At 41.9% G+C, this 15333-nt stretch overlaps 1 protein-coding gene across 1 annotated transcript in view; it reads right to left on the reverse strand.

The window, feature by feature from the left end:
• The window catches only part of LOC121321428 (pro-neuregulin-3, membrane-bound isoform-like), a 123494-nt gene extending 108650 nt beyond the window's left edge, over window positions 1-14844 (reverse strand). Inside the window, exon 1 of the mRNA XM_041260371.1 lies at window positions 13822-14844. Coding sequence (XP_041116305.1) covers window positions 13822-14599 — 778 coding nt within the window. The 5' untranslated portion in view covers window positions 14600-14844. The remainder of the gene's footprint in view (window positions 1-13821) is intronic.
• Between the last annotated feature and the right edge of the window lie 489 nt (window positions 14845-15333).

The raw sequence follows: 15333 nt of genomic DNA on the forward strand, positions 1-15333 counted from the left end.
GACACACACACTGAGACACATACTGGGACAGTGACACACACACTGAGACACACATACTGGGACAGTGACACACACACTGAGACACACATACTGGGACAGTGACACACACACTGAGACACACACATACTGGGACAGTGACACACACACTGAGACACACATACTGGGACAGTGACACACACACTGAGACACACATACTGGGACAGTGACACACACACTGAGACACACATACTGGGACAGTGACACACACACTGAGACACACATACTGGGACAGTGACACACACACTGAGACACACATACTGGGACAGTGACACACACACTGAGACACACACATACTGGGACAGTGACACACACACTGAGACACACATACTGGGACAGTGACACACACACTGAGACACACACATACTGGGACAGTGACACACACACTGAGACACACATACTGGGACAGTGACACACACACTGAGACACACATACTGGGACAGTGACACGCACACTGAGACACACATACTGGGACAGTGACACGCACACTGAGACACACATACTGGGACAGTGACACGCACACTGAGACACACATACTGGGACAGTGACACACACACTGAGACACACATACTGGGACAGTGACACGCACACTGAGACACACATACTGGGACAGTGACACGCACACTGAGACACACATACTGGGACAGTGACACACACACTGAGACACACATACTGGGACAGTGACACACACACTGAGACACACATACTGGGACAGTGACACACACACTGAGACACACATACTGGGACAGTGACACACACACTGAGACACACATACTGGGACAGTGACACACACACTGAGACACACACATACTGGGACAGTGACACACACACTGAGACACACATACTGGGACAGTGACACACACACTGAGACACACATACTGGGACAGTGACACACACACTGAGACACACACATACTGGGACAGTGGCACACACACTGAGACACACACACCTATGTCCCAGTGATGTCCCAATACTTGTTGTATGGAAGCACACACCCATACATACTCACTGAAACTCAACATGGAGAGTGTGTGCTGAAAGAGAAGGCAGATATTATTACTTTAGATACCAGCATACAAAAACTATAACAAAATACCAGGCTGCTGCTTGCTGGTCATGTGACTGTAACATCACACGGATAAGAATAATTCCCCACAGCTAGTTTGGAATGTTTCATTTGGCTGCATGGGTCTCTCTCGAGAATGTTTGCACCTACATGCACCAAGAAGCAGCTAGCGAACCTGGAAATGAAATATGAAATTGCATCCCAGTGTAAATCCTGCAGACACATGCAGGCTGTGTGGCTTTTGCTGCTGTTCATCCTGTTTATGCCCCAAGCCACTTTCTTGACTACAACACAAACACACCTCTATCAGCAGCAAATTAAATAATAATTGGCCTTAAACTCCCACTGCACACTAGCTTACAAAACTGCAAAACCAAATGTTCTGCTTACCTGCCCCGCTCCCTCTCTTCCTCTCCCTCATTGTCATTGCTCATATTACCAAATCCAAATTGTTCTGATATAAAAATAATGATAATATGAATCTTAACCACCTCTACAGTCTGTTCAGGTTCAAAACCTTAATGTCCCACCTCTGCCACTGGCTGACTCACTGTGTGATCCTGAGCAAGTCCATTCTGTGGATGAGATGTTAAATCAGTGTCCTATTGTAAGTGACTCTGCATATAATGCACAGTTCACAGCCTACCTCTGTAAAGCACTTTTTGATGGTGGTCCACTATGAAAGGCACAACATAAAGATATTATTATTATTATTATTATTATTATTATTACGTGATGTGGAGAGGAAATAAATACTTCATACTGAGGGATTTAAACTGCCAAAAATACAGACATTGGCTTGATTTACATGCAGTTTAAAATCTCTAAATTGCCTCTCTGTTGTTATAAGAATATGACAGAGCTCTGCGGCACTCCACTGAGTACATGGACCAGTCATGATGCATGATATATGCTACACACGCACAGGTATTCCTGTCTATATACAGCACAGCAAGTGTATGTTTCAGGGCAAGGAGACTGAGAGTGCAATCAGACAGGACAGTGAATACGACACTAGTAGATAGAAGGATTTGACCTTGAGAGAAAGGCTGACAGAAAAGGAAACTGGAAGATGAGCTGCTATGTAATCTTTGATTGAAACAGCAGCTTCACTGATGCCGAACGCCCTTCCCTCAGCCCTGCTATCTCATTTAAAACACAGGAGATTCAACTCCAGGACCAGAGAGTTCAATGAGTTAGGAGCCTCTCACAGTGGCTCATATCAGATACTCTTCTGCAATGCTCCTAGTTGGTCTATCAGAGACCTGAAGGTAAGAATGTACACTAATGCCCCTTGCTGGAGAATGCACACACTGCTGTTCACAGTAACTCACCCTCAGAAGACCACTGCAAATTAAAAAAGAGCCAAAAGAAAGTCAGGTAGTTGGGTACATCAAGGCTGTATCTAACGGGTCCAGAACAGATTCAATAAAAGAGTAATGAAGTCACCGTGATTGAATTTGCAGTGACAGAATGACAAGCCACCCCTCAGCCCTGCAGGCCAACAGTGTCACAGTTCATCATGTTTGAGAATCAAAGGGCATCTCAGAGAAACTCACGGTTCACTTCCCTTGGAGTTTCTACCTCAGTGACTGCTCTCTCTCTCCGTACTGTTTATTTATTTACATGACCAACAAAAGGCACAGATGGACTGGAGTGAAACTTTCTATCTGTGCGTCCACACAGCTGTCTGTATGTCAAGGGTTCATTTTTAATTATTTTGCTGTGGTGTTTCTACTCTCTCTCTCTCTCTCTCTCTCTCTCTCTCTCCATTAGTTGCAGCGAGGGAGAAACAACCTCCACTCCAATCTGTTCAGGGCATTGCTCTGCTGTCACAGATCTATTTAAGAATCACATGTTCAAACAATAAGCCATTCATTAAAAATAGCCGCACAGAGGATCATCTTTTAAATGTGGTGACATTAAATGTTCACCCACCCCACTCTATAATTACAGACGCATTCACACTGCACTCAAACGTCCATCAAAATGCTTCACGCATTCATTATCAGTAAAATGACTAAAAGATAAAAGCTACAGTACACAAAATGATAAGTAGACTCAGTTCCACAACCGTACAGTATAATATACTTCCAATTGTTGCCTTTCCCTATCAAAGTGAGATCTTCAAAGTATAACACCACCATCCATACACAGTCAGTCAGCCTGGGACATCAGTTTCCAACTTATTGATTCCTAGTTACCCCCACCTGGAGAAAAGGCTGTATAAACAAGCCCAGTACAGAATTAAAACAATCAAGTCAATAAGTCAATCTAATCAATCTCTGCTAAAGAATTTTACAGAGAAAATAGGAGTCTATGAACCAGCAATGCAATCTTTTGAACCAGATCTGAGTGGTTTAAAACTAGTACTGCTATCCAATTAAAACCAGCACTGCTACCAGTTCTTACAGCTACCAAGACAAACACACACACACACACACACACACACTCCTTATAGATATACATATGTATTTTTATGATCTGCAGTGCTGTCTGTCTGATTCATTTCAATGCTGTAGCTGCAGCAGACTGTGACCTACACGATGCCAATCGGATTGTTATTGATGATGATCTAATCATCATAATTATGATAATTAAAGCTGATGTATACACAACGCCTGCAAGCTTTCAATGGCAGGGTCGTACATCACAGAACAAGGCTGCTTTAGAGAGAGAGAGAGAGAGAGAGAGAGACTGATTGAGAGATGGGATGGGGATTAGAGTGAGACCCGCAGACTCTAGATATTACAATTCAGTTTCACAGTGAATCGTCTGGCTGGTTTAAAAACTGTGCCCGTGATACAATGGAGTTTGTCCTGTCTCTCTATTGATTTTGTTCCAGAGGAACCGGCCGGGCTATTACTCACTCTGTGAGATACTGCCACTATCCCTGGATACAGTATCCCATTTTTTTAAAACAGAAACAGACAAACCTAAAGTGCGATGAAGGGCTCTGTAATTGTTAAGGCAGCTTCGAGAAAGTGAATAATAATAATAATAATAATAATAATAATAATAAATAATAATAATAATAATAATACACTGAGCTGCCCCATTGCACACAGCCAGGGATGCTCACAACATCCCACTTGCAATCACCAGACCAGCTGAGGCTGGCAACACTGCTTTGTCATTTTTTTTTTTTTGATAAAAAAAGTTTTTTAAACAATAACAACAAATAACAACAAAACATTGCACAACTTTTCAGACAATTCCATTGTGTTGCGTCACCACCACATTCATCATCCAAACCAGAAGAAATCAAAATCAGACCTCAACAGCAGTGACAGACACTTCACCAATCCAATTGTATTCATGAACAATATGCACAAAACATTTCTACAGCATTCAGCTGTGCCGAAGGCTTGGCTCCTGATTATGCTTTGGTTCCAGTTAGCTAGGGCGCTGCACATCGTTCCTGCATAACACCTTGGTCGGTCATGTGATTATAACCAGTCATTACACAAACCGGATTTAAAAGCATTAGATTGCATGACATGATACTAATCTAATCAGAGACAACATTCTGCAACTAACCACCTTGGTGAATCTTAATTATTCATAGGAGCTATAAATACACAGTGCATTACTATAGTAACAATCCCCCCTGAACTGAGCACTGCATGCTGTCATTACCTTGCCCCTTAATAACAGGCACTAGTCTAAGCACTCCATTCTCAGCTCTCCAGTGATGTCATTATCCAGTCCCAGTAATGAGCACTAAACACGAAATGTGCCAGTCTTTGTCCTTGAGCACCTTACATTCAGATCAGGGCTCTAATATCTTGAGCTATATTCATGCCATGCAGCAATACATTTCATATAAAATATTTAAGTGAAGTCACATTAATCCATGTTTCCTTTTGTAATAAAAGCTTCATGGTTCCAATTATGTCTGCTGCAGTTTGACAGATGAGGCTAAAGTTACCGAGGTGATGCAGAGGCTCTCTGAGTTCACATTAACAGGGGCCCCGGCAGCTCTCAGAATAGCAACCTCTGCGGCAACTTCCTCTTCCACTGCTTCACATATTAGCAGAGTGTGTTGTGCTTTCATAGATTGACCAAATGGGCATTGGGTGTAAATGACCTTCTGTTCATCACAGGCAGTGACTTCAGTGACCAAGACAACTCAACTTGTTGATGTTTCATGAACAATGGTGTCTAAGGTGATGTCGGCATCAATTGACTGCAAATGTCAGCCTGGGGGCGCGAGCAGTTCATCAAAAACAGTCCGCCAAGAACTCCACAGAGCGGGATACCATAGTCGGGTTGCAGTGCACAAACCGCTCATCACACCTGGCAATGCACGTTTGCAAGTCCAGTAGTGCAGAGAGCACAGGTAATGGACTACCGAGCAGTGGAGAAATGTGATATGGTCAGATGAATCATCCATCACCATGTTCTCAACAAATGGACGAGCGCACATGTGGCGCCAACCTAAAGAACTCTACAGCCCTGAATGCTTGATTCCAACAGTGAAGGGTTCTGGTGGTTCCATAATGTTGTGGGGCGCTTTTTCCTGGCATGGTTTGGGTGCACTCATTCCCTTAGAAGGCAAGGTCAGTGCTAATCACTACTTAATGGTACTGAGTGATCATCTTCACCCCATGTTGCAGCATTTCTTTCCTGCCTGGGGAGGGGGGGATGTGTCTTCCAGGATGACAATGCCCCCATCCACAGAGCATGTGTGGTTGCCCAATGGTTTGATGAGCATGACACTGATGTTATCCATATGTCCCATGGCCTTCTCAGTGACCAGATCTGAACCCAATTGAGCATTTATGGGATATTCTGGAACGATACCTGAGACTGTGTTTTCCACCTCCATCAACCAGGCGTGAGTTGATTGACTTTCTCATGGAAGAATGGTGCCACATCCCTCCTGTAGACTCAATGTCACAGCGCATACAGCCTGTACTGGCCGCACGTGGTGGCCCAATGACATATTATGTGACTTTACATTGGTGTTTCCATTTTTTTTTGTCCACTGCCTGTATATGTGTCTTGATTTCTCCTCCATCTCTTGGGTTAAGATAGAAGCAGTTACATTAATGTTAAAAGTAGTTTCTTACTAGTTTTATAGAATGCACTTTTTTGCTCTCACTGTGTGTGTGGAACAAGTTGCTAAACAGCATTGCTTCTGTGAATCAATGGGATCCTTAAAGAGCTGACTTGAAGTAGTTCTGGGATCTAGCAGGTACTGGAAACCAGAGGAGCATGAATGGGTCGAATGGCCTTCTCTCATCCAGAATCTGCATTATTTTCTCATCTTCTCCATTCTTCTTTCTCCCCTCTCTCCACCACCTCTATCTGAATTCCTTCTCTCACCCTTTTTCTCCCCCTCTCCCTCTCTTCCTCGCTCCCTCCCTCCCTCTCTCTCTCTCTCGCTCTCTCTCTCTCTCTCTCTCTCTCTCCTCTCTCTCGCTCTCTTTCTCTCCCTCTCCCTCCTCTGAGCAGCATTCTCAGTAGGATTTCTCTGACCCCCAACATTTAAAGGAAATTGAAAATCCTGATCCCCTGCTCTGTACTGTGAGGAATGTCCTGCCTCACTGTTATTAGTCTGTTTGCTTTGTATTGAATTTGTTGTGGATTGTTCCCTCTCTCATTCACCGCTCTGGTCATTCAGAGAACTCTCAATCACATCTGGCTATCAGCTGGATCAGAGCTGAAGAACACAAGAACAGAAGGACATTAGAAAAGCTAGGAATTTGAGCTGACCATTCGACCCACCCATTCTCATCCGGTTCATCGTAGCCGATTGACCCCATGCCATGCCCAATAGAGTGAGTCCTGCTTTAACGGCTCTTTACCTGCTGTCACTTTCCAATAACTCTCTCTCCCTCACCCCTTAACTTCTTCTCTTGCAGTGATTCAGAATAAATCCCCCAATACAGGTATTGATTTCTGGCCTGGATAAGTAGACAGTATTCATGGTTCAACATGAGTAACTTTGTCCTTGGTTAGTTATGAATGTCTTCCCTCCCTTGTTTTTTATTTCAGCCTTACCCCCTTAGAACCATCGCATATCTTCTGTTTAATTTCCAATCATTAGCTTTCCTCCCGTGTATGCAAATCAGTGAGAATGCCATCAGATGGCTTCAGAATGATGATGACAGGCAGTGATGACAACGTAAATATGTTGACATTACCATGGAAACAAAAAAGTACAGATGATAATAGAACAATGCAGACTGGGAACTTGGTGGAGTAACTACCTGTTTTCCTATCTATCTAGCTATTGCCATAGCTCCACATTTATACATAGAATTTTATATTTATGCCCATGAATCTGTCATCTGCTGGACTATCCCCACCCAGCGTATTTATGTGCTGGGCTGCTCCTAGTTGTAAATATAATATAGCCAGTCAGTCAGGGAGTCCTGTAAAGAAATATATAGGTTGGAGTTTCTTGTGGCTTCGCTGACAGTCATATAGCCCCTGGATATGAAAACTCACCAAGGAGAACACAGGGATATTATACACTGCAGCACCAGAGGGACTGACTGTGCCAGTATGTTTATGCACTGTGCAGTCTGGATGTGTGTCTGCAAGTGTGTCTTTGTGGGAATGTGTCGTTGTGAGGGTAAGTTCGTTACAGTATTCCACCAGGTAAACACCTTATACTATACTTGCATGTGACTGTGTGTGTGTGTGTCAGTGTGAGTGTGTCTGAGTGTGTCAGTTCGAAGGTGAGTGCATTACAGTACTGGATGGGACAAATCTATAAGACCGGAAATCTAACACACTATGAATAAATATCCTTAGAGAAATCGATATCCCATATCTGTCCTTTAATAGACGAGACCTGTGTTGCTTGATAATGTGCAGTTAGTATTACTTAAAGAAATCAATACTCATAATACAAACATCAGGTGTGCTTCATCACAAGGCAGGGAAATTTGAGAGAAGATTCAAGTTAAACACTGACTGGGGTCAATATGCTTTCCTTCAATTAATTAGCACTTCTTCACTAAAAATAATAAACTGGTGGAGGTGTTTTTTTACAAACAAAAGCAAGAAGACAGGCCCTAAAAACCAGGATGTCAAACCAAAGCCATACATCACCTCCAACAGGCTGTGAATAAATATCATCCCAGGCATTTGAAGGGGCTTGAAATAGATGGCAAAAATCTCTGGGGCCCAGATTAAATGTTATAACAGGAATCTAGCTAGCTGGGTGAATACATTTCATAGTAGAGGAATTTAGCAGGCTGCAAACTGATTCTGTACCAGAGAAATCTGACAGACTGTGAATAAACATTGCAGAAATGCAGCAGGCTGGGACACTCATCTATCGTAACGCAGAGAAATCAAATGGCCTGTGAATGTATTCCTTACCACAGAAACGTAGGGGTCTGTGATTAAATACTGCGTGAATAATCTACAAGCTTCTGAAGAGCAGCAACAGCTACACAAATCAGAACAGCAGCAGAGGAATCTGTTGGGTTGTGAATAAACATTATCATGCCGAAATGGATGTGTCTGATTGGATATTTCAGCTGAGATACTGCCATTACATTTTACAACTGACATTTACCAGGCTGCTTGAGTTACAGCAATTTAAACTGGAAAACAAGCACCCAAGCAGAACAGCTCTGTGGTTAGAAACCCATCTCAATGACACAAGTGACAGGCTGACTGGCATGGATTTAAAGTTTTGAACACGACTCCAAAATTAGCACTTTGATTAACAGACAGCTGAGATATAAAAGCATCTGATGGTTGCATGCAGGTCCTCCACAAGGAAAGAAATTATCTTCTTATGTTTCATAAAAATATTCTTTTGCCATGTCTGCCATTAATAACATTTAAGGTTGCCAGGGTTATTTAGGGATTGTCCTACTTTTCAGCCAGATTTTTTGTCCTGGCAATAAACAAAAAAGAAAACCTGTTAAATCGCCCCAGTATTGATATTGTATTCTTTTTTATTTTTTTTAAATTATTTTTTTAAGTACAACACTATCACTCTGGAAATCTGGAAACCCTAGCAACATTATCTTTTGGCTTCCTTTTTTGGGGTTCGGACTGACCTAATCCCTCTGTTCTATTTCATATAAATAGTGCCACCTTTGAGCCACTTGAAGATATTTTTTACTGCATCATGTTATCAAGGGATCAATATCACCCAGACAGGGGAAACACAAGCAAGATTAATATAGTGATGAAGGGAGTTACCACCGTGTTTAACATCCATGACTGTTTACATCATTAAAATAGAGCCACTTATCTTGTTTGTATGTACAGTATGCAACAGTCTCCTCCTCACACCCCCTTACTTGCTTATCGATTGACTGCATTGTGGATGGTTCATGCTACTTTTACAGCTTCTTTTTGCTTTCAGGAAAAAAAAAAAAATCTAATCTCCACAAAGCATTAGAAAATCAATCACCCTGTATAAATAGTAACAGAGAACTGTGATCCGATACCAAACACATCTATCAGCCTGAGAATTTGTATTTTAACAGGGAATTCTAGAGGCATGAGATTAAATAAAGAAATCTAGCCCTCTGTAATCAGATATTATAACTTTGAAATCTGCTGAGCTATCTTGTGGCTTCATATTATCACAAAGACATTTTACAGGAGGTATTTCAAGGGACTGTCATGGAAAGGGACCCAAAGGAAGCTGTGAATGGATATTGTAATTCAGGAATCTTTCATATTAAATATGATTAAATATCCAGACAGAATGTGCGTGTGTTCTCACACTCCTAGTGCTTTCATGGAGTGCTAAAGCACAGACGTGCAAAATGATCTTTAGGTAAAACCTGGAGTGAGTCTGGAAACTGATAACCATAAGGAATGTTATTAAATCCTTGGATTAGATATTATAGTGGAGAAAATACTGTGGCTTTGAACAAATATTATAACTGAATCGGAATGGGAGCTGATACGACAACAATCAAACAGAATGTACAGTAAGCAAGGGCGCTGGAACTAGGGGTGCTGGGGGTGCCGTAGCTCCCCCCTGGCATCAGTTTTGTTCAATGGCTTTCAGCACCCCCACTTTAAAAATCGTTCCAGTGCCACTGACAGTAAAATATAATGCCAGAATATCGAACACACTCAGGAATTTAACAGAGAATTATATCAACAGTTATTAAAGAGCTATAAAATCTGCCACTGCTCATTCTGTAGCCAGTTACTGTGATCAAATATTAAACACATTTGAAATGATGCATCAGACCCAATAATAGATTTTAACAGCATTTTCACACAGTGTCGTTAGATATTATGAATGATAAAAAAAAAAAAAAAAAAAATTAGGAACAACAGTTTTCAAATTCCTTAAATCAAAACCAGAGGAGTGGAGTTCAGAAGAAACAGAGTCTACCATAGTCTGCTTTGGCGTTAAATACTCTTCAAACATTCTTATGCACAGGGAATCGCAAAGAACGCTGCAAACTCTGAGACTGCTGTCTCAACACAAAAAGCACTTTGAAAGGGGAAATGTCTTCGTGTTGTTGTCTTTCATTTACGGTTCTTTACCAGGACTGCCCATTACCAGCTACCAGCTTACATCAAATTCACAAGTGCAGGCAATTTACACTTAAACATGTATCTGCATGACATAGCTTGCTTTGAGCTGATTCTTAAACTCAGTGTTACCTCAGTAGATAGCTTCCTTTTTTAATCTGTGCTTAGCAAAGTGCTTTGGATTGCTTCTCACAGAAAGGGAACTGCCCTCCGGAGACACCAGGTAGAATGCATTGTGCATTGTTCAATATTGTGTGCTGGGAAACTCAAGAGGATGTGAATATTGTTATTCTGCAATGGACTGCATAACAAAGGCTCTTTGAATGACTCAGCACACACACTCCATGTATGATCCTGTACTGAAGAGATTATTATTAGTAGAGGAACGTCTAGGGATGTGATTAGAAATCATATAAATCTACAAGATTGTGAATAACGAATGCTTAGTTCAGAAATATTATTATCTCATTTCTTTCACACAAGTGATTTCTGAGACGATGTGTTGATAATGGTGTTTCAGCACCCTGGACCACAAAGCAGAACAGGTATGGTTGAAACTAGCTTGATGTGCTTGATATAACACAATGTACAAGAATCAGGTGATATCACTGTATACTGTATCTTCCATGTTAGTTCAGTCTTTTCTTATATGACTCTCCCAACTGCTGTTGCCAGGCCGAACGAAAGAGAGCATCTAGTAAAACAGCAGCAAAGTAAAAGTATAATCATAACACTGTCTGGGGTCAAGGGGAGAGGAAACTGTAAAATCTGGGTTTTCTATGCAAATGTTATCCTTGTAAGTGAGCGAATTCAACATATCTGAGCAAAGAGTACAGGCAGGCTGGACCTCCAGCACAGAGCCTGCACTGCTTTCAGCTCCTGATTGATTGATTGGTGTCCACCATAGTGAAATACAAATTTACCGGTGGTGCATTAATACACAGTGGCTCTCTGTGTTTCACGACATCAAATGGTGAAATATTGAAAACAATGAATTACTGAAGGGCCATTTACAGTAAGATATGGAGTAGAGTTTACTGTCAACATGGTCCAACCTTGACTGAACCCAGTTGATGCATTACCAAATTGTGAAACATCACTGTTGTAGCTGCTGTTGATGCTTGGGAACTGGAGCACATTTTTACAGATTTCTTCTTGCTTCTTGTCCCTGTCAGCTGGTTCAGGAAAAAAAGTAGCAGCTTTACATGTGTTAAAAAAAAACAAAAAAAACACACATACTAAACTCCCTGGGCACATTTGAAATCATTACAATAACATTGTCAACAGACAGCACTAATTCAACGTGTCGAATCTGTATGGTGTTCAAATTGTTCTGGTGGGATATGTGGCTGTTCCTCACTTGTTAACGAGTCTGTCATTTAGGGAAGGTGGGAGTAAAAATCCGCAGCAAAGACCACAGAGTCACTCTTGAGAAAAGCACAGGGATGTGTGCAGTCCTAGATACAGAAGCACCTGCCAACCAAGCACCTAATACTATCTTCTTTAAAAGACAATCAGGTCTCCTGCTTTTCTTCCGAGCGTGACAGAAACTGACTTGTCACATCTTTATTTGATGCAGAATAAATAGCAGATGTTTATTTGCACCCCATAGCACTTGAAAAACAACTCAAATGCTAGTCTACTCCCCTGTTAATATATGATGAATAGCCCTGCTAAAAGGGCACAACTGTTAAGAGATTGTGCTGAGAGAAATAACATGGCAGAATCTCGAGATACATGATAAAATGATTCGAGTCTCATCCACAACTGCAGGAAAACACACTGACTGAACACCATGAAAGAGTTCTTCCGTGGTGCCAGCCTGCTTCCAGTCACCACCCTGGTTCCTAATTCATCAATGGAGGTAATTAATAATTGACAAATCTGGTAAATAAATAATCATGAATACATAATACATATACTTAGTAAAGTAGTAAAGCATTACAGAACAGCACATACATATCATTCACAATGAGAGAGCGCAAGGCTATTTTGACAGCGATGTTACCAGCAATTCAAGCTTCTGTCTAGCAATCCCTCTCACTTGCTGGATTTTCAGCAGCCTAACACTCGATACTGAGGTGGCATTCATAGCTATCATTTATCGATATTGTTGCTTTCACTATAAATGAGTTAATAAACAGGGCTTGACAGAATAATCTTAATCGATAGTAATGTAACAGGCATGTTTAAACATAGATACACAAAACAAACACACACATAAACATGTTGTTATTAATAATATGGTATTTTGTGTTAACAGCTGCATACAACTAAAACAGCAAGATACTGTCTAGCTCTTTACCTCCTAATGACCTGTCCGGTCGCCATTGATCACATCAAACAGAATACTTAAGGCAATCAGCTTTGAAACATTAGGAGATCGTATACAATAATAAAACTCATTATTATTATTGATCATATAGCTCTAGATTAATATACAGAATTGAATCGCTGGAGACAGTCCACTCCTTTTGAAATAAGCCGCGGTTCAATTCAATTTAATTAAGGGCTATTGGGAACGCTGGGAATGTGTCGTGTGTCAAAGATGTTCGGCTGTATTTGCGTTGAACACAGAAGCACTCCTCTTGTAGTGCAGACAGAAAAACAGAGAATCACGTTTTAGGTGTAACCAGCATAAAGCTAATACACAGTGATACTGTACTCAGTGCAAATGCGTATTAACTCAAATATAATTTGCTCCATAATTGAAAAGAATTAATTATTGATGTATTACACTATTTCTGATACCACCAGTCTAATATTAATAATAATAATTATTAATATTAATAAATCACAAATTCCCACTGATGTGATGCAGGATAGATTAGTGTTGCAGCTGCAAAAAACTGAAGCTCCCATACTGTCTGTGGGAAGATCTGCCGGCCTGCGATTTACAATCTGCTGCTATCTACCTGTTATTCGACACAACCTTCTCTGCATTCATTTTACTTAGTCAGCATTGACTTTAATTTATCTGAATGAATCCATTAGATTAAAACTACCTTGACCTATGTCCCAAAATGTATCTAACAAAATATTAAGTAACGCTTTAACTACATGATCACAGGCAGAATGTAATTCCATTATAGTCCACATGTTATACACATGTAGTTAATATGCATTCTTCATGATATACATGTGCAGTTAAATAAAGCTCCAAACTGCCTCAGTATCTACACTGAAATTATATTATCGAAAATAACCCTCTCAACAGTATGGTCCCATAATGAACTCACATGTTTTGGTGTGCAGGGATGGTCGAGTGGGCACTGCTGGAATTCTCTCTGCTGGAAAGTGACTGAGGGTCCAGACAGCTGTTGAGTCGTGAAGGTAGAAGCGCCCAGAGGGAGAGGGTGAGGGCGGGGTAGTGGGCTCCTGGCCAGCCTCTGTTGTTGCACTTACTGCTCCTGATGGCACCGCTGATTCCATCCCGGCACTGCTGCCCGTGGTCACTCTGCGGACAGTGGTGCCTCGTGGGGTCACTCCCCGGCCCCCTGGGGGCAGCAGCCTGGGGGCCCGCGTGGTGGTGGTGGTGATCCGGGTGCTGATGCGGTTGGGGGGGCGTGGAGTGAAGCTGCCGGAGCTGGCAGGGACCACCGCGCCAGCACTGGAGGCTGTGGTGGTGCTGTGGCTCCCCAGCCCAGGTCGAGTTCTGCTGGATACTGTGGTGGTGGTTGTAGTAGTCTCTGAGTTTTTGGGTAAGGCGCTCGGCTTGGACAGGAAGATGGGGTCCTGCCCAATCCCCTTGGCGTCCACCAAGTCTGTGGGGACGTAGTCCTTGACCGAGCCCACCACGATCCACTTGAGCAGCATGAGGCTAAGGCCCAGGCCAATGAAACCAATGAGCAGGGGCACCACGCACAGCCAGGTCTGCTGCCGGGGCCACAGGGCACAGCTGCCACAGCGCAGGGGTCCAGGCTCAGGTGGGGAAGGCTGCTCAGAGCCCCCTGTGGCCCCCTCTGGATCCTCCGAGATCGCAGCCCCTGACACAACGGCCGTCGCAGCCTCGCTCATCCTGCTTGTGCAGAAAGAGTTAACCCCTGGGGTAGGGGGAAGGGGGGCATGGGCAGGACTGAGCAGAGGGGCAACAAGCAATACTAGGCATTGAGGAGCAAGAGCAAGACAGAGAGCGAGTAGAAATAGAAATATAGAATAAATATATAGATAAGATTTTTTGTTTTGAAGGAAAAATGATGCCCCAGACAAAAATAGAACACAGTACAGTTTAGAAATTTTAATCCCAGGCAAAACTAAATATATATTTCAAAAGATATATATTATATATATATATATATATATATATATATATATATATATATATATATATATATATATATATATATATATATATATATATAAAATATCTTTAAATATAATCTGTAAATCCTTCCTCTAGGGGAGTTGCAGTCAGTTCGCAGCTAGACATTGCCTCTACTGAAGAAATAAAACCATTTAAATTTTCTTAATTTTGCTTTCTTGATTTTCTTCCTCCTTCTCTCGCTCCCTCGTTCGGAGGATCAGCGGGGGCTCTTTACTGCAGTTTAGATTCAATGCTGACTCAGCTCAAAAAAACACACGTTCACTTTCCACTCGTTCCTACCTTTCCCAAGCAACTCCTGAGTTTCTGAAGACCTTTTTTTGTATAATTACCCAGCAGAAATAGCAATGGCAGCAGCACAGAAAAAATAAAAAAATATTAAAAACAAAACAAAGCAGCACACAAACCAACAAGCAAAGCAGCTTGGTGT

This window comes from Polyodon spathula, chromosome 10, assembly GCF_017654505.1.
Source record: "Polyodon spathula isolate WHYD16114869_AA chromosome 10, ASM1765450v1, whole genome shotgun sequence".
Classification (NCBI taxonomy): Eukaryota; Metazoa; Chordata; class Actinopteri; order Acipenseriformes; family Polyodontidae; genus Polyodon; species Polyodon spathula.